General features: G+C 35.2%; 2 protein-coding genes across 3 annotated transcripts; both read left to right on the top strand.

Annotated features, from left to right (window-relative positions):
• Nucleotides 1–1,204: 1,204 nt before the first annotated feature.
• Nucleotides 1,205–11,245, top strand: LOC109180845 (protein transport protein SEC31 homolog B-like). The gene is made up of 22 exons (XM_019330561.1): nucleotides 1,205–1,824; nucleotides 2,465–2,540; nucleotides 2,649–2,771; nucleotides 3,926–4,022; nucleotides 4,124–4,160; nucleotides 4,250–4,355; nucleotides 4,426–4,483; nucleotides 4,687–4,784; nucleotides 4,933–5,052; nucleotides 5,521–5,563; nucleotides 6,053–6,156; nucleotides 6,267–6,394; nucleotides 6,932–7,487; nucleotides 7,548–7,640; nucleotides 7,844–8,029; nucleotides 8,110–8,323; nucleotides 8,644–8,759; nucleotides 8,842–9,015; nucleotides 9,455–9,583; nucleotides 9,686–9,953; nucleotides 10,446–10,684; nucleotides 10,756–11,245. Exons 1-22 carry the CDS (start codon nucleotides 1,508–1,510, stop codon nucleotides 10,843–10,845), a joined length of 3,372 nt encoding a protein of 1,123 aa, XP_019186106.1. The 5' UTR covers nucleotides 1,205–1,507; the 3' UTR covers nucleotides 10,846–11,245.
• A 3,069-nt stretch (nucleotides 11,246–14,314) lies between these two features.
• Nucleotides 14,315–16,904, top strand: LOC109180822 (structure-specific endonuclease subunit slx1). 2 transcript variants are annotated; one of them, XM_019330546.1, is made up of 4 exons: nucleotides 14,315–14,650; nucleotides 15,621–15,727; nucleotides 16,177–16,310; nucleotides 16,782–16,904. In XM_019330546.1, the coding sequence occupies exons 1-4, from the start codon at nucleotides 14,412–14,414 to the stop codon at nucleotides 16,809–16,811; spliced, it is 510 nt and encodes a 169-aa protein (XP_019186091.1). In that variant the 5' UTR covers nucleotides 14,315–14,411; the 3' UTR covers nucleotides 16,812–16,904. The 2 variants fall into 2 exon arrangements, with proteins under 2 accessions (XP_019186091.1, XP_019186081.1); XM_019330536.1 differs by having other exon boundaries at nucleotides 16,177–16,899.
• Nucleotides 16,905–20,788: the final 3,884 nt, after the last annotated feature.

The raw sequence follows: 20,788 nt of genomic DNA, 5'->3' as shown, positions 1-20,788 counted from the left end.
TCACACCTTGCAAAAACTCTTTAAAATCTATGCCTATTGAGAATGCTCTGAGATTATGTTTCTCCCCGCCCCACCCTCTTGTCATAGGGGAATTGATTGATTGAAATGGGCAATTTTTATTTGCCCGGACGGATGAAAATAGGCTTTTTTCAAATCTTGGATAAAAATGAGCAAGGTTCATTTCGAAAATGCATTTGGGTCAAATTGTGTAAAATGTATAGGGGGAAATGATTTTTATTTGTATTTTTGACATATATTAAATAAAGTAAAGAAGGAGATGCTTTTAGAGCAATCCCAATAGTGAATTTTTTTGCTCAATGTTTGCAGTTCAAATAAGAGAGAAAATATCGAATTATAAATATCTATTATATTAGATTTTTATTTTCATTTTTTGTAAAAAGAAACTCGTAGTCACCATTTAAGAATATATATTGAGTAAATTTCACTCTTTTTTTTTTGTGTGTAAACCACACTGTGGTCCGGATCTTTCTCTGTCCGTTTAAATTTCACTCTAATATAATAGCTCGTCACTAATCAATGATTACTCTATTATTGTGCAATTGTACAATTGGTAAGCGCAACTCGTATAGTCCTATATAAGAGATGCCTACTTGATAGTATGCGTGGGTATTAAGTAAACTCCAATTGCAGTACTGATAATAACTCGTAAACAATTCCAATTGTAGTACTGATAATAACTCGTAGACTACATAGGAGAGGAAAACTCGATTGAAAGGATGTTGTTAACAATTAAACAGATAACTTAGAGTTCTACTACATATACTTCCAAATTCTACTCCATCACTTTTACTCCATGATTTGACAAATAAAGAAGGATATTTTTAAGAAAATGTTATGTGTACTCTCAATTTTTACTTCCACACTCAAAATTTTGATGTAGACACTTGTATTGGAACTCATATAAAAAAAATAACGGAGCCAACTACATAAAATTGAGGGTAAAATTTAAAAATACATGTAAAACTCATATTTTTATTATGTAAATCCAAAAAAAAAAATATTTACATTAAAAATTTATGAAAGGAAATAAAATTAAAAGTAGAAAGTGAGAGGAGATGTATTATTTTCCATAACTTATAATACAAGAATCATAGTGTGTCTATTCGATCACATATTTTGGTCATTGGGTTATTTTGATTCAAGTAGTCAAACGAGTTAAACGCAAGCGGATCAGCCGGTACTGTTCTTTCTTTTCAGATTCGATTCAGCTTCCTCTCTTCTCAAGTCAAACCGGAAGAAGTACTGATTCTTACAGAGGAAAGAGACAGTAAAAATCTATATACAAAAATCCAATTAACAATTGGCTCTCCACACTCTCTTCTCTCCATCTTGTTCCCTCTTCTCATGTGAATTTCTCCACTTCCCAAAACCCTAACCCTGAATCCAGTGTTGTTACTGTAGTTGTAGACCCAGCAATACTGTATTTATTTGTTACGTTTATATATAGGGGAGGTATTTGTGGCAGGGTTCGATTCATTGCTCCACGATGGCGTCTGTAAAGATGGTGAACAGATTGGCGCTGGCGGCCTTCGCGCCGGAAGCGCCGTACTTGGCTGCCGGGACTATGGCGGGGGCGGTGGATCTGTCATTCAGCTCGACGGCCAATCTTGACATTTTCCAGCTTGACTTCGCATCGGATGACCGCCAGCTCATCTTGGCCGGCTCGGTGGCCAGCTCCGAGCGGTTTACCAGGCTTTCTTGGGGGAAGTCTCCCGCGAATTCTGAGCAGTTCCCACTTGGTATCGTTGCTGGTGGGCTTGTTGATGGAAACATTGGAATGTGGAATCCAAGGGTTCTGATCTCGTAAGTTTGACACCTTTTTGTTTGTTGTTGCATTTGATTTCCTTAACTGTTTGGTTAAAAGTGATTGATTTTTGCTGATTGTTTGTATATTGGAAGTTCCTGTGTGTTTCACAGGCACTTGTTTTGTGTATTACTGTAGGTTATCTAGTTCTTTCTCCCTGGGTTGTGCTTATTTTGTTAGATTAGAGGACTTCTATAGGGAAGAAAGTCAAATTTATTTATTTTTCACTTCTATTGAATTCTTAATGCATGAGTAGATTAAATCCATGTGTTATTGCATGTTATCATACTGAATGCCTCCTTCCTATGTAGTTGGGCTTGGCATTTATTCATGCATCTTCGACTTCCATGAATGTGATGACTGCCACTATTTCAAATCCTCTTTTATTTTGTTGATAGTGGATTGCTTGATTTTTTGCCACCTGGAATAGTTAGAAAATTTCGATACATTATCCTTAAGCATCAAAACAGAGAAATTAATGCTCAAGATATACACAAAATTGTTGATTGCAAAGGATGTTGAAATTTTACCCCTTGCACACATTTATTATACACCACAAATCCATGTTTTTTTTTGGTGGTAGTATTTTTTCATAGTATCCAGTATTATTGATGATTTTTGGATTTTTTTACCCAACAGCTCTATTGCAAACCAAGAAGGTGGCAAGGTTACTGAAAATGCATTTCTTGGTCATCTTTCAAAACATAGTGGGCCTGTAAGTACAAAGGTTTGCTTGTTGCATACTTCTTGTTTTGGGCATGTGGTGTGCCCTTATAGGTTGGAAAGGTCATGACATGTTATTTTGTTGTGTTTGATTTTTCAGGTTCATGGTTTGGAATTTAATGTTTTCACTCCAAATCTCCTTGCTTCTGGGGCTGATGATGGTGAAATCTGTATCTGGGATATTTCAAATTCAGCAGAACCTACCCATTTTCCTCCTTTGAAGGTATATAGCAACTTACAATGAAGAATTGTTTGGAAGCTTTTCCAGTTGCAATTTTCTAGGAATTGTCTGTATCTGTTCTTCTGCACCCCAGTTATATGACAGAAAAAAGAAGAAAAGATAATTTGTCTGGGGCATTCAGACTATAGCATCATTATTGAAACATAGTATTGGATGTGCGTCAGATATAATTTTCTTCTCTTGACTGTTTGTTAATGTTATCTTAGAGATTAAAAATTGAGGAGATCAATGGCTACTCTTTCATGAATCTCGTTTTATAATTGTAACCTGCCCAAAGAAAACTAGAAAAGTTATGTAGTATATTACTTTGCCTACCCCCTCCCCTAATTATGTGTACCTGAATTTCATGGCAATGTGGGTTCATGGCAGAGATTAGGTAGAAGGAATGGGATTAAGGGTGCAGAAGTATTTAGCAATGCTTTTGTATGAGGACAGATCAGGGTGTTGTGTAAGGAGATTAACGAGGTTGTTCCCCTACCATGTCAAAAGCATGGTGTTCTTTGATAACAGTGCTTGATTGAAATTTTGAGGCATAGAGTGGCTTGACTGGGCAATTTGTGGAAAAGTTGGTACTAGGTAAGATTAATCTGCTTAGGTGCTGGAATTAGTAGACTGCAAGAGGTAATAATATTTATATGCCTGGATAACTATAAATTAGAACAATTTTTGGTGGTGCTTCTCGACTAGGATAACACGTAGTATTTGTTAGCAGTTTCTTTCCAGTTTAGGAAATTAGTATTGTAGAGGGAGAAGATAACTTAGTTTTCATGGATGAAGGCATAAAGCATCTGGAGAACCTATTGGAAAGAGTATATTGTATAGAAAAAAGTGGTTACAGATGTGCTATGGATTTGTACCCCCAATCAAATGTCTATTTTCCATTCAAATTGACTGACTCCATACTATGTACAACAGAAGCTCTACTGTATAAATGCAGAAAACTTTTATCTGCCTCTAAAGGAAGTAAATATCAGATGTTTACCCTTTGTCTCTCCTATGGCCTCATGCTGCTTATAAGTATGATCTTACATGCTTGGTCTTATCCTTCTTTTTTATTTCATAAGTATGTCCAGTTTTATCTATTTTGTGTGGACAATCTTCTGAATGCATATACAACCACCGAGCTACTTTTGTAGGGTAGTGGATCAGCAACCCAAAATGAAATTTCATATATATCGTGGAATAGAAAGGTTCAGCAGATATTGGCGTCCACATCATCAAATGGCACAACTGGTGAGCAAGAAGTCAGCTGAAGGATGTACTAGTCTCCATTTGAAGTTTGAAAAAATTGCCTTTTAATCTTACAATTTTGTTTTCCTTTTCTATTTCTCTAGTGGTTTGGGATCTGAGGAAGCAAAAGCCTGTGATAAGGTATGCCTTATCCTAAAATTGGAGCATTGTTATGTTCTTTCCATTATTTGATCTCAAATTATAACCTACATTAAAGGGGAAACTTGCAGTTTCTCAGATTCTATTAGAAGGCGGTGCTCTGTTTTGCAGTGGAATCCTGATGTTGCCACTCAACTTGTTGTTGCCTCTGATGAAGATACTTCACCTGCACTGAGGGTAATAATTTGTTTTCCATTGGCTAAAATGTTCTGTTTATCACTTGTAACTAGCTTATTTATTTTCACAGATGTGGGATATGCGAAATACAATGTCTCCAGTGAAAGAGCTTACAGGGCATACCAAGGGTGTGTATACTTGATTGCGTTTTTCTATGAGATTCTTGTGTTTACCCTCTATTCTGTAGTTTGTGACACATTATCTAACTAAATTTTGAACTTCCATTTTGATGTCCTTTTTTTGGAAAGTTCTCTGTCCGTATAGTCTTACTTCATTTGGATATCTTTGTGACAATCATTCTATTTTCCAATTCCTTGCTGCTCTTCATCAGGTGTTGTTGGGATGTCTTGGTGTCCCATTGATAGCTCCTATTTGCTTACTTGTGCAAAAGATAACCGCACGATATGCTGGGATGTTGTATCTGGAGAGGTGACATATAATGTTTTGTAGTTGTCTTAGCTCTTATGCACCCTTTGCAATCAAAGCTGCTTTTATTGGTTCTAATTCATAATTTCATACAATATGTTGAGGAGTGAGCACCATTTTTCCTTAAATTTTGCTTTCAATGCTTCTGCAGATTGCATCTGAATTGCCAGAGGGGAATAATTGGAATTTTGATGTACAGTGGTACCCTAAATGCCCAGGTGTTATATCAGCATCTTCATTTGATGGAAACATTGGGATATACAATATTGAGGTTTGTGCTTTTCACGAAAGGAATTATATACACACCTGTTATTTGTCATTGTCTACTATATTGATTAGTGGTTCACTAAAATTTAAGAGACAACCTTTTTCTTTTGTTGGGTATGTCAACGTGGGAATGGTACTGAACTCCTGACCATTGGGTTTAGGAGGCATCACTTGAATCTCTTGAGGCAAGGATAATTGACAAGACAACTTTCTCATGTTGTACATTTCCATCTACCTCTTCAAGATGGTGATTAGCTAAGATGACAAGTTGAATGTTTTGTAGAAAGCACATAAATTTTGCAGTCTGATTATTTTATAACATTTTACTGATTTTAAACAGTGGATTCAAAATGTGTTGAATATGGGTAAAGAGTGACTATTATACTTTTTATTTTTATTTTTATTTTATTTTAATAACATATGGAGATCTGACCTCCCCCCCCCCCCCCCACCCCCACCCCCCACTTTCCAGGGTTGTGGTCGAAGTGGAGTTGGAGATGGTTATCTTGCACCAGGTATTAATATATACTGAATGATAATTTTTGAATTTACAGTTCAACACCAAAGGTTGGTTTGGGATGTTTAGGTGGCTCGTTTAAGAAATTATGCTGAAGATCTTTCTTCGTAGTGGTGAATATTCTCCTTTTCAAAATGTAATCCAAGCTACTTCAAGTTATTCTGATTGACCCTTTTTATTGGGGTGGGGGTATTGCTAGCTGTTGGGAGGTGGGTGTTTAAAGTTATCTTTGTCATAAAAATCTTGAAATAGCAGAAAGCCATAAATAAATTTTCAAAATGAAGCAATGTAAAGTTATAAACATCATATTGGAAAAACCAATAAATGTGAAGAGACCTTATTGCTATCTGCACAAATGTTTACTGTAATTTTTAATTTTTAAAATTTCAAATCTTTGTCACTTTTATGCTTGTTTATTCTGTTTTTGTACTGTCTCTCTTCCTAAATCTTGGCTGTGTTACTATTTCTGAAATGTGCATGGGCACAGCTTTTCTCAGAGCTCCAAAATGGTACAAGCGAGAAGCAGGAGTATCATTTGGTTTTGGAGGAAAGCTTGTTTCATTTCACTCTTCTGGCGTCCCAGTCTCAGAGGTCTGTTGAGTTATTTTTTATTATGTTTTTGTTATCTGGCTTTGATTTATATAGGGTCCTCTTCTTTGCATGATCTGGTTTTGATTTATAATATGGTCTCTTCTTTCCAGGTTTACATGCAGGATGTATTAACTGAACATGGCTTGGTGAATCATTCTTCTGATGTTGTTGCTGCAATTCAGAATGGGGAGAGATCTTCACTCAGGCTTCTCTGTGAAAAGAAATCTGAAGAATCAGTGTATGCCTTTTCCTTTACAGGGCGTTTGGTTGGAGGGAATTTAAATTCCATTCCCACATAATTCCAAAGCCCACTAAATTCCTTAGTTTGGTTGGAAGGAATTGCAATTCCACGGGATTGGAATTCCCTCATTTTCATGGAATTAAAATCCCATGCCCCCCCTTGGGATTTTAATTCCATGAATTTTAGGAAGAAAAAAAGATAGTGATGAGACAAAATTATCCTCCCCTTTTAAAACCTAAAATTGATGACTGACAACAACAATGGGCATTTTAGACTTTATACTATTTATTCCCTTTCAATTCCCATGTATACCAAACATTGGAATTGAAATTCTCAGTAATTTTATTCATGTAAACCAAACACTAGAATTTAAATTCCCACTTTATTCCCAGTAATTCATCTCCCATGGAATTGCAATTCCTTTCCCACGTAATTCCCTCCCTCCAACCAAACGTCCCGTTAGTGAATTAAAGGGTTTTGTTTTACCCAATTATATCCTGCTCTAAATGTCTCCATATCCCTTTTTCTGAACAGAACTGGTGATGAAAGGGAAACTTGGGGCTTTCTGAAGGTTATGTTTGAAGATGACGGGACTGCAAGGACAAAACTGCTTTCCCATCTTGGTTTCAGTTTGCCTGTGGAAGAAAAAGATACCACACAGGATGAAATTTCTGAACAAGTATCCGCCCTTGGTCTTGGAGAAAGTCTTACAGATAATGGGCATGCTGTGAAGACAGATAGTATAATGCAACCAATTGTTGATGATGAAGATTTCTTCAACAACCTTCCAAGTCCCAAAGCTGATACCCCTTTGTCAACTTCTGGGAATAACTTTGTTACTAATGAAGCTGTTCCTGGTTGGGAGGAAGCCCCTCCAGAAATTAATGGAGCAGAGGAGAGTGCTGACCCATCATTTGAAGATAGCATTCAACGATCATTGGTTGTTGGGGACTACAAGAGTGCTGTAGCACAGTGCATATCTGCTAATAAAATGGCTGATGCATTAGTTATTGCCCATGTTGGTGGTACTTCCCTGTGGGAGAGTACACGTGACCAGTACCTCAAGACAAGTCATTCATCTCATCTAAAGGTATTTTTATCACTTTCTGTTACCACGTCAGTTTTGGTGTCTAATATCTTTTAATGTCAGGTCGTCTCTGCTATGGTCAACAATGATCTCGTGAGCCTTGTAAACACCAGGCCCTTGAAGTCCTGGAAGGAAACACTGGCTCTACTTTGCACAGTAAGTCCCCCCCACCCCTCCACCCCCACCCCACCCCTTTTCCTTAGAAACAAAGTGAAGAAAAATAGAAAGAAAAAAATCTTTACTTTTAGAATCCATGCCCCATGTTATCTGGCTTTGGCAATGTCCTCACAAGATGAGGGAGAAGATTTTATACTTTTAATAATCTTATTTTGTTGATTTTATTCATCCATTTCTTACAGTTTGCTCAGCAAGATGAATGGAGTTTATTGTGTGACACACTTGGCTCAAGACTCCTAGCCATAGGCGAAACACTTCCAGCTACGCTGTGCTATATATGTGCTGGGAATATTGACAAAACAATAGAGATTTGGTCAAGGAGTTTGACGGTCAAGCTTGATGGCAAATCATATGTTGACCTTCTTCAGGTTTTGAATAGTCTTATGATATTGAAAAATTATATGCTCAGTTAAGACTAAGCAACTTTTGTATCATTTTCTTTCCGTAGGATTTAATGGAAAAGACTGTAGTATTTGCATTGGCAACCAGGCAGAAACACTTTAGTGCTTCTGTATGCAAACTTGTTGAGAAGTATGCTGAAATTTTAGCAAGTCAGGGGCAATTAACAACAGCGATGGAGTACTTAAAGTTTCTGGGGACTGAGCATTTGTCTCCTGAACTGATGATCTTACGAGATCACATTGCTCGCTCAACTCAACCAGGTTTGAACCTTATGTCTAAGATTATGGTGTAAATTTGACTTGTAACTCTTTGATTAATATGAAGTTGAATAATTATGCAATTTCTATAGCATGTTATTTTGGTCTTAAATATCACATAATTGCTTTGAAAAACAATGTAGAAATTCAATAGGTATTTGTGTCACCTCTTCTCCTTCCATTGGTGCCCTTGTGAATAACCTGGAGAGGCAGGGATTTTTTTTTATTTTTTATTTTTCCAATCTCTACAAGACTGATTGTTTTGATGGACTTTCACAAACAGTTTTTGTTTCTATTTTTGTAATGCTTTTCCCTTTTTGCAGATGTAGACACATTGAAGTCGACTGCTTCTGAAAGTTCACAGTTGCAGACAGGACCTGGATATAGTCCCGGACAATCAAGTTTTGGCATTGCTAATACATCTCAACACTATTATCCAGTATAAATTCCCTCAAACATTATCTGCTTTCTTTAGACCTTCGTATTAAATATCATTTACTGATCATTTCATCCCTGCTCAGGAACCGTCATCACAGTTCACATCAAATGTTCCTAACCATCAATATTCTGAAAATTATCAACATCCTCTTGGTGCTTCATACATGGGTTATACTCATCCTACCCCCTACCAACCGGCTCCCCAGCCAAGTGTCCTACAACCAAATTTTTTTACTCCAACTCCTATAGTTTCTGAGGTATTTACAAATTTCACCATTCTTGGAAAGTGAAATTTTCCATTTGAATATTCTTTAGTGGGGTAAAATAATAGCTAGTTTGCAGCATGTGTCTTAGATTGTGAACATGTTATGTACTATATTACTAAACCTGACAGCTTTGTCTGAGTTCATTATTCTCTCTCAATCAAAGTTTTTGTCACTGGATGTTACTGCCATTTGCACCTTTCAATTTCTTGTTTCAGATTTTGGTTACCCACTTTTCTATCAGATGTGGTTTCCAGAATAATGTTATCAAGTTGTTGGAATATCTATTAGTCAAGAAGTATGAGTGTAACTTAAGTGTTGATTTAAAAAATAATAGTAAAATATATGTTATCATCTGTGTCTTGATTCAGTTATCCTTCTATTTATTTCCTCAAATGACTAAGATTTAAAATATAACTGTCTCTCCGTGCAGGGTAATGTAGCTCCACCACCTGTGGCTCCTCAACCCACTTCAGCTGTGAAATTCAATCCAACCAATCCTCCTGCTTTGAGAAATGTGGGAAAATATCAGCAGCCTACCTTGGGCGCCCATTTGTATCCTGTATGTTATATTTTATTGGGGTGGTTTTAGGCAGTGAGGCATTTCTTTGTTGTCTTCAACATGACTGGTCTTGCTTAATACCTTATTTGCATGCTGTTTCAGGGGCCTGCTAACCCTAGCTTCTCTGCCAGTCCCAATCTGCCTGGTTCCTATGGTGCCGACCCATCTCAGGTCAATAATATGCCTCCGGTTATTGCACCATCCCAAAATTCTAGAGGATTTACTCCTGTTAATAATCCTGGATTTCCGAGACCCACTATGAGTCCTATGCAACCTCCCAGCCCTGTTCAAACAGCACCTGTCCAACCATCTTTTACTTCAGCTGCTCCCCCACCTACAGTGCAGACAGTTGATACTTCTAATGTGCCAGGTATGCTTTTATGTTCATTTATTTTGATATGTTTGGTTCATTTTGCCATTACTATTGTCCTATCCCAAACCATCTCTTCTCTGTTTAGTCAATTTATTCAGATTATAGAGTTAATGCGTTCAGCCTATTTCCTTCTATATCAAACATTTAAATGAGCAAGTAGTGGCCCCTTCTCGATGGAGGGCTGCTTAGGTCCTTGTGTCGTCAAACTAAACTTCATGGTCAGATTACATATGCGTCTATACAAGCTGTTAGGTGGAACATAAAATGGAGAAACATTGTTAATGTTCCACAAGACACTAAACCTCTTTTTATTATTTACTATGATGATGCCTTGAACTAGAAAAGGCATAGTATATGCCTATATAAGACCATTGGCCTTAAAAATGGTACTTGAATTTTGATTTTGTCTTCTAATTTATTCTACAAAAAATAGACATGCAAGCAAAAAGTACGTTTCATTGAAATACTGATTTTGGATATGTGCTGCAGCTCAGCAAAAGCCCGTTGTAATGACTTTGACAAGACTCTTCAACGAGACATCACAAGCCTTAGGAGGATCACGAGCAAATCCAGCTAAGAAACGCGAGATTGAGGATAACTCAAAGAAGTTGGGCGCCTTGTTTGCTAAACTCAATAGCGGAGACATATCTAAGAACGCCTCAGAAAAGCTCATTCAGCTTTGTCAGGCTTTGGACAATGGTGACTTCAGTACTGCCCTTCAAATTCAGGTAGCTTTCTGGCCAATTCTTGTTTCTTTCGGTTGCAATGTTGGACAAGAAATAACCTCTTGTTTGGACAGATTCATCTCACGACAAGCGATTGGGACGAGTGCAACTTTTGGCTTGCTACACTGAAGCGAATGATCAAGAGCAGGCAGAGCTTTAGATGATTGATAATTAGATTCTCTTTTGAATCTTTTACCAATCATTGGTTTGTGGGAGTGGGCCCATATCTTCATCTGTGTGTACACAAGTATTGCATTCAAATTGATTGTGGAGTTTTCTCATGCCATCTTCCTCTTTTCACCCAATCTGTATTGACTGCCAGTGTTAATTTTTTTTAGAAGGGGAGTAGTATATACTATATAGTCTAGACAGACAATTTGATTGCTTTTTTTCCTTTATAGTATGTAGTGTTGAAAATATAGCATTTTTTGTTCCCAAAATACATATTTTATGTTGTAATTCATGAGTGAAGAAATTGTGACATAGGCCCCTTAATTGGACTGTTGTTTTCTTAATGATTGTTGAATTTATTAATACGAGTTATATGTACTTCTATTGTTATTATTATTTTACTTCCCGTGGTATGTTATGATTAATTAATTTAGAAAAAGGGTGAATTATATTACTTATTTGTTTTTCTAATAAAATTTAAATATGCGGTTAACCTTTTTTTTGCCTAAATTTTATTCGAAATAAAAATTAAGGTGGAATTTTACCTCTTATTATTACTTTGATGTACTTTAATTGATTATTAATCTTAACATTGAATTTGTGTATTATTTAATAATATTATTGATGATGTCTCGAAGTCCTAATTCTCTCGAAACCTTGCTTCTCTTTTGGGCGTTTCTTCATCTGGTGGCCGCCGGTCACCTATTTTTTGTTTTTGTTTTTGTTTTTTGCTTTTTTGTTTTGTTTTTTTTTTTGTTTTTTTTTTTTTGTTTTTTTTGTTTTTTTTTTTGTTTTTTTTTTTTTAAGTTTCATAATAAAGGCCTGTGCCAATTCAGCTACCAACCTTTCAAGTAAGTTGCGGTAGTTTCAAAGATCTAAAGCTTAACGATTTCGCCAAATCTGGATAAAGAAGTTGTATGATTTCCATGGATCCGTAAAATAAAGTTCAAGAGGTTATTGTTGCTTCTCTTTTCTTTTGTGTCTATTTTTCTCTCTCGTTTATTTTGGCGAGTTTGTTTTCATCTCGTTTCTTTTGGCAAGTTCTTTTCTTCATAAGTGTGAAATATATAAGTTGATCATGTCGTATGTGAACTTCATCCTGATGACAAAGATGACAATTGAAAAGAGCATCTCCATCTCAACTCGATGGATATATTGTCAATGAACGACAGATGGAAAATATATACTCAGGTGGTGTGCAAGACTTTTCAACCAAAGTTAGTCTTGACTACGTTTGATCAATTTTTCAATGATATTAAATAAGCGTTAAATTCGAATTCGACTTCATATTTGTGAAACAGTATGCGATTCAAGTTCTTTGTAGCATTGCTAGGGAAGTCGTTTCTATATTTGACGGTAAAGAATGACATCGATCCTATTTGTAATCGCTTCAGCTTACGATTAAATGAATGAGCTTCTTTATTTTAAAAAAAATAATATTATTGATGTAATTTCTAATTATAAGTTTTATTAACACTAATTAATGCTTTACCTTTAAATACTTTTCTCACAACATGCAAAATTCTATGAAGATGATGGTGGCTTTGAGCCAATATGATATTGGATGGGACTCTGACTCAAATCATTCCATGGTCCATCCCTTTAAATACTTTAATTATGTTTCCTCTTTCAATCTAGTGAGGATATTAGAAAATTAGCTATGAAATTTTTTAATATTAACTTTATGTTTATAAAACGATCTACAAATATAACAATCTATTGTGAAAGTGAAATGTGAAAGTCTATCTGATCGCAAGTCTGTTTCTTTGTTGATTATAAGGAGTGGATGTTTCACACTTTCACTTTTCACTTTCACTCTCTTATTTTCATTTCTAATGTAATTTCTCGGTAGGGATAGCAACGGGACGGGGGCGGGAACTATACTCCCCGTCGCCGTCCTCGTCCCCATCCCCGGTGGAGAATTGAAAATAGTCCCCATCCTCGTCCCCGTGGTAAATTTGGCGGGGACGGGGATTCCCCATTCCCGATCAATTTTTAGTCAAAAATCTTAATTTAGTGTAATATTTAATTTTAAAAACAAAAAACTTAAGTACTAATTTTTAAAAATTAACACACACACACACACACACACACACACACACACACACACACACACACACACACACACACACACACACACACACACACACACACACACACACACACACACACACACACACACATATATATATATATATATATATATATATATATATATATATATATATATATATATATATAGGGGTGATCACATGTGGTCATGTTGTTAGGTGTGGTCGTGTGGCGGAATTTCAGAATACACCAATAGTTAAGTAAGATATACACCATCAACGTCAGGAAATGCACCACAAAAAAGACACAAATTAGGTACGCATCACCAACAACACACCATTAGGTGTGAGTAAAAACACCATACAATGTTCGGAAATACATCATTGGGGTTGGTGAGTTATATAGTGTATTTTTTGGGTCTGTTGTGTATTTTTTGGTATTTTTTTTTTGCATTTCATTATGGTGTGTTTCCCTTACACTGTTGATGCATGTTGTTAACATTGTCAGTGTATTATGAAATTTCGCCACACGACCACACCTAACAACATGACCACATATGAGCATTATATATATATATATATATATATATATATATATATATATATATATATATATATATATATATATATAGAGAGAGAGAGAGAGAGAGAGAGAGAGAGAGAGAGGTTCTGGATTAGGCGATGACCTATCCTTAGTGAGGACATGAGGACTAATCTAGATCATTCATTTTGAGTGATCTAAAGGCTATGACAACAAAAACGCTTTGCCAAAAAAGTGGTATAGATGCACAACAATCACACTATGAATGCACAACAATCACACTATGAATGCACAACAAACTGGGACAGAATGCACAACAAACTGAGAATCAATGCACAACAAACTAAGTACGAATGCACAACAAAATGAGTATGAAAAATTAAATTCACTGCATATAATTAAATCACAGTCGTTGGCTTAATTAAATGAAAGGATCAGATTAGTACTCACGGCATCACCTAAGGATAGGTCCTCACCTGATTCGGTATGTGTGTGTGTGTGTGTGTGTGTGTGTATATATATATATATATATATATATATATATATAATTTATTTATTTATTTATTTTAATTATAATAATTATTCGGATATGGGGCGGGGTAGGGAGGGTATCCCGTCCCCGTCTCCGTTCCCGCTCGGGAATTTCAAAAATTCTACGTCCCCGGCCTCGATCTCCGAAATTTTTCTCCTTCTCTGTCTCCGTCCCATCCACCACGGAGACGGGAATCCCCGACATGAGCGGGACACATTGTCATCCCTATTTCCCGAGAAACTTATTAAAATATCATTGTTTGGTGTTAAAAAAACAATATTTTTAAGTTGGGGTTAAATAAATGAAGCAGAAAAGATAAAAAAATAAAAATGGGGGTAGTTGGCTTATAACGGTCAAATTTTGCCGGACTGCATTTGCATTTGCACCTGAATCCATTATTGAACGGGGTGGGATTTGAGCTGGAAGCTGGTATCAATGGCGACGCTATTATCATGTACCTTCAAATCCGTGAAGCCCCATCATCCTGTTCCCAAACCCTCTCCTTCCTCAACACCTTCAAAATCTTTAACCATCAAATCATCGCAATCTCCGTCCTCTTCGTCACCGCCTAATTCAGCATCAAAATCAAAATCGCGGTGGTCGGTGTACTTGATCCTTTCCACCAATCCGCCCATCAAAACCTACGTCGGCGTCACCACCAATTTCTCTCGCCGGTACTTTTTTTTTTTTTTTTTTTTAACTTAAAGTATGCAGTGTATGTTGGTTTGTCAAAATTGGCAGCTTTCGAAATGATTATTTGTTTCTGAAACTTCCCGTGCACTCACACAGAGATGTCTTTGAATCTGGATGGAAAGTGGGTTTGGGTCTGCTTTTTGATATGAAGTTTAAAAATGGGATTTTGATAAAAAGGTCTTACTCATTTGATGGAATTCAATCAGGTTAAGAGTGGTAAAGCATTCTGTGTCGATTAAGGAAAAACAAAAACTGAATTTTGGGATTAAATGAAGGTTGCAAGTTGCCTGATAAATATAGAGGTTTAGAGTATGCAAGGGAAATTTACATGAAAGTGAAATGGAGAGATGTCTGACTATGCCTATAATACTTGTAGTTAAATATCATATCAGTTTCATTGTCCCACAAGTTAGAAACTGAACAGTGAATTATGACTTGCAATTTAACAAGTTCTTAATTAATTACAGACTTCTGAGGCCAGGTTAACCATGGATTACATATTTCCAAGTGAAGCTTCTAATATATATAATTTTTTTTTTTTTACGTTTCTATGTTCTTGGCTAGATATCCGATTTCAAAAGATCTTGGTACTTTAGACAAGTTCCAGATAAGAATCACTTAATGGAATGATTAACAGTGAGAAGGATATATTTATGTGCCAATGGAAAGTTATTGACTGAGTTGATGCTTATGAAATTAGAAGGATTAATAGGAAAAGTTTATGTCAAGGATGACAGTTGATCTTCTAAGACACTCTGGTAGGTAGCTTGATATTACAAAAAGTAATTTCTGGCAATTGAAAAAATTAGACATAGACCTAATTGAAGGATTACATGGAGGTTGTATGTTTGCTTCACATTTCTGGTTAAAACTACTTCTCGAGTTCTCGTACTATATTTTCATCATCTTGTATTCAGTTTTGGTCACTTTTATTTCCTTCGTATCATGTAGTTTGAAAGAACATAATGGCGAGCTTAAAGGAGGTGCAAAAGCTTCCCGTGCAGGAAGGCCGTGGATATGTGCTTGCCTTATTCGAGGATTTATGGACAGAAGTGAAGGTACTTGTTTAAAGTAGATTCTCTTTGCAATGTGTTTTTTATTTTTCCCCACTTATCTGAGAAAGCCCCTTCTATTAATGATAATTACCTAGAATTGTATGAATTCATTAACTTAGCTGTACAGGTCTGATAACATTTCATGTATTTGATATGAATAGGCCTTAATGGTTTTGAGTGTTGTCTTTCCTGAGAATTCATGCAATTAATGGAAATCGTAGTTTCCTTCTTAACTTCTTTACATTAACCCAAACACAATAAATAGTTGCTAAGAGTAGTTACCGAAATTACCAAAGTTTGGTTTAGCTTTTGAATCTGTTTATCAAAAGAATTATTTTATGTAGCTTCCCTAGTATGAATATTCAACTAGCCTTATGTTCTGCGTGTGATGTTTTTTCTCCTCTCTATTTCGAGAAAAGTAGATTTATTTTCCTATCTCACTTTATTTGTAGCTTGTGCATTTGAGACAAGATGGAAACAACTTTCAAGGAAATTGCCATGTAAAGGAAAGGGTAACGAGGAGCAGAAACTGGAAGAAACTAAATCTGTTCTGTTATTGAAACACAGATACGCAGCTCTAGATCAAGTTAAGAATTCAATTGATTGCAGTCACTTAAAAATTGTCTGGCATTCTAATCCTTATTGACTTTAGCTTTTCCGCCAAAAAAACAGTAAGACAATGCATTGTCATGTATACATTTGCATACATGACTTGGGGAAATTCTACAATATGATACCTCAAATTTAGTGTTACTACAACATTTCAATCTTGATACTATATGTTCCTTAGTTTGGTACTATATGCTCTTTAGCTTTGTACTATAAGTTATCATGATATGTACCAAACCGAGGACTATGTAGTATTAAACTGAAGAGCTTATAGTATCAAAACTACAATGTTGTACAGAGTAGTAACAGAAAACTTGAGATATCATACCTTAAAGTGCACCGTAGAATTTTCCATGAAATTTATTGCAGTTTGTATTAGGAGGAACAGCAGGCCACAGCTATTGATATACTTTATTATGTAATTATTCCTAGATCTTTGTACATGCAGGAGAACACTTGCAGATGTGCCCTACATTAGATACCCACCTTCCAAGAATATATATATGTATGTTGTACTTTTTCTTAAACCATTGAAGTGTCAATATTACAATATACCAGTTCTTTTATTTTCCCTGTCCTAAAGAGAATTCTTTTCCTTTTGAGATTGACTTGTGCAGTGTGTTGCAGTTTTTATAATGGTCTTTTCATAAAGCAAAAAAAAAAAAAAAGAGTACTTTATTTATTTTCTCTGGTGCAAGTATTTATGGGGTGTTTGGGTGGATGGAATTGTAATTTCATGATAAATTACCATTTTACCCTCATGTCTATTCATTTTGTTCCAAGATCAGTGAACAGGCTCGCTCATGCTATGGCTAGAGCTGCTCGTTCTTCTACTGGTCCTACTATTTGGTTTGATTCTAGTCCTCCTTGTATTGAACTTTTGAGTTAATAAAGTTTCTGGTATTATTTTAAAATATATATATATATATATATATTATAGAAGTGCATTTTAGTCTTTATTCACTTCTACCTTCTCAATTCCCAATCATTCTATTCCTTCCTACCAAACAATGTAATTTAAATTTTCACTTTATTCTTTTCCCACAGAATTACAATTCCTTTCCCCCTAATTCCCTGATTCCAACCAAACGCCCTGTTAAGTTCTCTGGGGATACTATAATTGTCATGGATTAGTCACATTGCAGCCAGGCTCTTGTTTTTTATCATATTTTTAGTGCATTACCAGAATGCCTTGTCCTCTGTAAGTTAACTGTTGAGAGTAGATTTTATGGCATGAAAGGTTGCAATGTGGATTGCTGTGCCCAGATAGCTGAGTTGTTTACATCATTACATACTTGTAACACTGCAGTTAGTAGACATTGTCTGGATGCTTGTTTCTTTACTTCCAATTCTTTCTTCTGTGTGGTCTGGTTCATCTTTTGTTTGTTATCTATAATTTGCCTAATTGCCCCACATCTTCCCAAGTTCCTTTGGTTTTAAACTTGCACTGGAAAACTGTGGTCCTATACTTCTTTTTTGGATAACCGAGATTTCCGGCTTTGCCAGACTATATCCTGGACCCCATGAATCTGTCCACTCCAGAGTCCAACCCAAACGGACAAACCCGAAACCCAACCCCCCAATGTTTGTGATAAGAATCGAATCTCTACCCTGCAGTTGGAAACAAGTCCTGTACTTTTTTTTTGGATAGCTCAGGTTTCTGGCTTTGCCGGACTATATCCTGGACCTCATGAATCTACCCACCACAGAGTCCAACCCAAACGGACAAACCCGAACCCAACCCCCCAGTGTTTGTGATAAGAATCGAATCTCTACCCTGCCGTTGAAAACAAGTCTTAATTGAAACTTTTGATATGCTAGACCAATACCCTAAGGGGGGTGATGTGGTCCTATACTTGATTTACATTCTTGTTTTCCATTGTACAACTGTTCTGGTTGATTGTTTGACCTACCAGTTTTCTGTGACAATGACTGCCCACTCAACTGTCATTGAACACAATTAACAGATGATTCTGTTCACTTTGTGCTATTTTTCTTTGTATTTTTGTCAATTTTACACACTTTTGTTTGGTTTGTTCAAAATCCAGATCAGGTCCTCTTTGATAAGCTGTTTCCTTGAAGGCTGATGATCTGAATCTGTTTTTCTCGTGGATATAATCATCATTATGAATTGCAACTTTTTGGACATTTAGTTCCACTTTTCCCCCTCAATCTTGAAAGTAGGTGTCTTTTCACATTCCTAATAAGTGCTATGTAATGATTTTATTTGATTGATTCAAAGTGTGCTATAAATTAATTCACAAATAACTAATATATGAAAAATTGTGATACTTATTACATATTGAGTAAAATAAAATAATATTATATTCTTGTATGGGGGAGTAACATTAGGATTAGAGAAGAATTACAAAAATCTAGACTAAGACGCACCGACAACATAATCAAAAAAATCAAAATCTGAGTGAGAAATGAGAATGATTCGTTAGCAAAAATGATAGAATTTAAACCCTTTAGAATATATGGTGATAATGATCAATCAGCAAAAGGAATCAAATCTAAACCCTTCATAATATATGCTCCACAAATTATAAATCTGGGTAAAAATGATCAATCAACAAGAAAGAAAAAAAAACCCTTCAAAATATGCTTAATTTGTAAATTTGGACAAAAAATCAATTTGTACGAAAATTAACTTCTCTATTATTAATGTGACATTTAATTTATGGTCAAAATCTTATTTATTATTTATTCAAACGAATCTTCCATATTGCTTTTTCACCTTCTCAAAATAGTATCCACTTTTGTCCAAGTCAAATCAGCTTTTCAGTTGTAAAATATGCATTGGAATGACTCCTTGCCTAAACTTTTAGCTAATATTGCGGAGAAAAGGTAATTTGTAATAATATTTAAATTGTTTTTTTGATTTGCTCAAATTTGGATCCCAATGTTACCCTTTCACATTGATTAGAGTAAATCTCACTTCAACCTTTAAATTTCATAAAAATACTAGAAGAAGTTCCAAAAGCATGGGGTTAGCACATCGATTTAGCATACAGTATTTACTATTTAGAAAAAGAGATTAATGTTCGAATTTCAGTAACGATAATGTGAAGATTATGTTTGAAGTAGTCTTTTGTGACATCAACATTTAGCTCTGTCTGCTGAGTTATATGCTCTATTAGGTCGGAGTGTGGAGGCCTTTGGAGTTGGAGATTCAACTTTTTGGGAGAAAAATGATGATTGGTTGACATTGATGACTGTCATGGTAGGTTTTTTTTTTTTTTTTTTTTTTTTTTTTTTTTTTTTTTTTTTAAATAAATAAATTAATTATTTTGAGTTTTTAAAAAAATAATAAATTATGTGGAATCCTACCTGACGGGTGATTTAGTAGTAATATGGTATTATAGGTCAAAACTCAAAATGAGTTAATTGCATTGTTTTGACAAGTTTAAAGGCTCAACTGAAAAAAAAAAAAATAGTTTGAGATTTAATTACATTTTAGTGTATAGTTGGAGGATCTATTTGATCATTTTTCTAAATAAAAAAAAAATCTATTTTGAGCATAGAAGGATTGAACAATCCTTTTTAAAGTTTGTTTTTGACAGTTCAAGTTATAATTTTTTTTATTACAGTCTAATATATTCATAGTACTTGTTCATACCTGCAACCTTCCTTATGGAAATCAATAGTAATGTTGAGCATATAATATATATAAATATAAATGTGTAATCCAACTATCAACTTAGTCTTTTAGTTGAGATGGAACACATGTTTCAATTTTTGAGATGAAGCACATGCTTTAATTTGACCATCAGACTTATTAAAAAAAAAAAATTAATTTTCTGATTTAGAACTAGATGATTAATTTTAGTTAGTTGTAAAAATTCAAAGAATTGAACATGATGTGAAATGAATGTTAACCGAAATTGTCCACCCTGTATATATAATTCATTCAATTAAAATCATAGACATATCCAACTCTCTTTGGACCACCAGAAACTAAATTAAGGAAACTAAAGCAAGCAATATTTTAAGATGGGTAGAATTGAATCATGTTTAGTAAGATATGTAACAAGTGCATATTTTGTCTATTTCTTTATATGGAAAGCAACACAACAAGTAGGGGACTCCTATCTCCCATTCTCCCTTCTCCAATAACTGGTGGTTGGAACTCATTAAATATTCTTGGTGTTTGTCTTCATCTCACCTCCTTCAATTCCATTTTGTTTATAATAATTATTGAAATAAAATCACTCATCTGAATCCCAAAGGACCATTTTAATTTGCCTGACAGTTTACCTGGGCTGACATTTATGTTTTTGCAGTTACTTGCCAATTCATCAGTTGGGTTGGTACGACAGTCTACCAAAAAAAAAAAGTAAATCAACTTAGGTTAAACATAGATTCTTGACGGTTCAAATCAATAGGGCAAGGGTTTGAACTAACGATCTTATGTGGTTACACGTGTATATCTCTTATTATCTTAGCTGGGGT

Source organism: Ipomoea nil, unplaced genomic scaffold, assembly GCF_001879475.1.
Source record: "Ipomoea nil cultivar Tokyo-kokei standard unplaced genomic scaffold, Asagao_1.1 scaffold0188, whole genome shotgun sequence".
NCBI classification, from domain to species: Eukaryota; Viridiplantae; Streptophyta; class Magnoliopsida; order Solanales; family Convolvulaceae; genus Ipomoea; species Ipomoea nil.
Note: the sequence above shows the minus strand (reverse complement) of the source record. Positions and strands in the feature narration are given on the sequence as shown.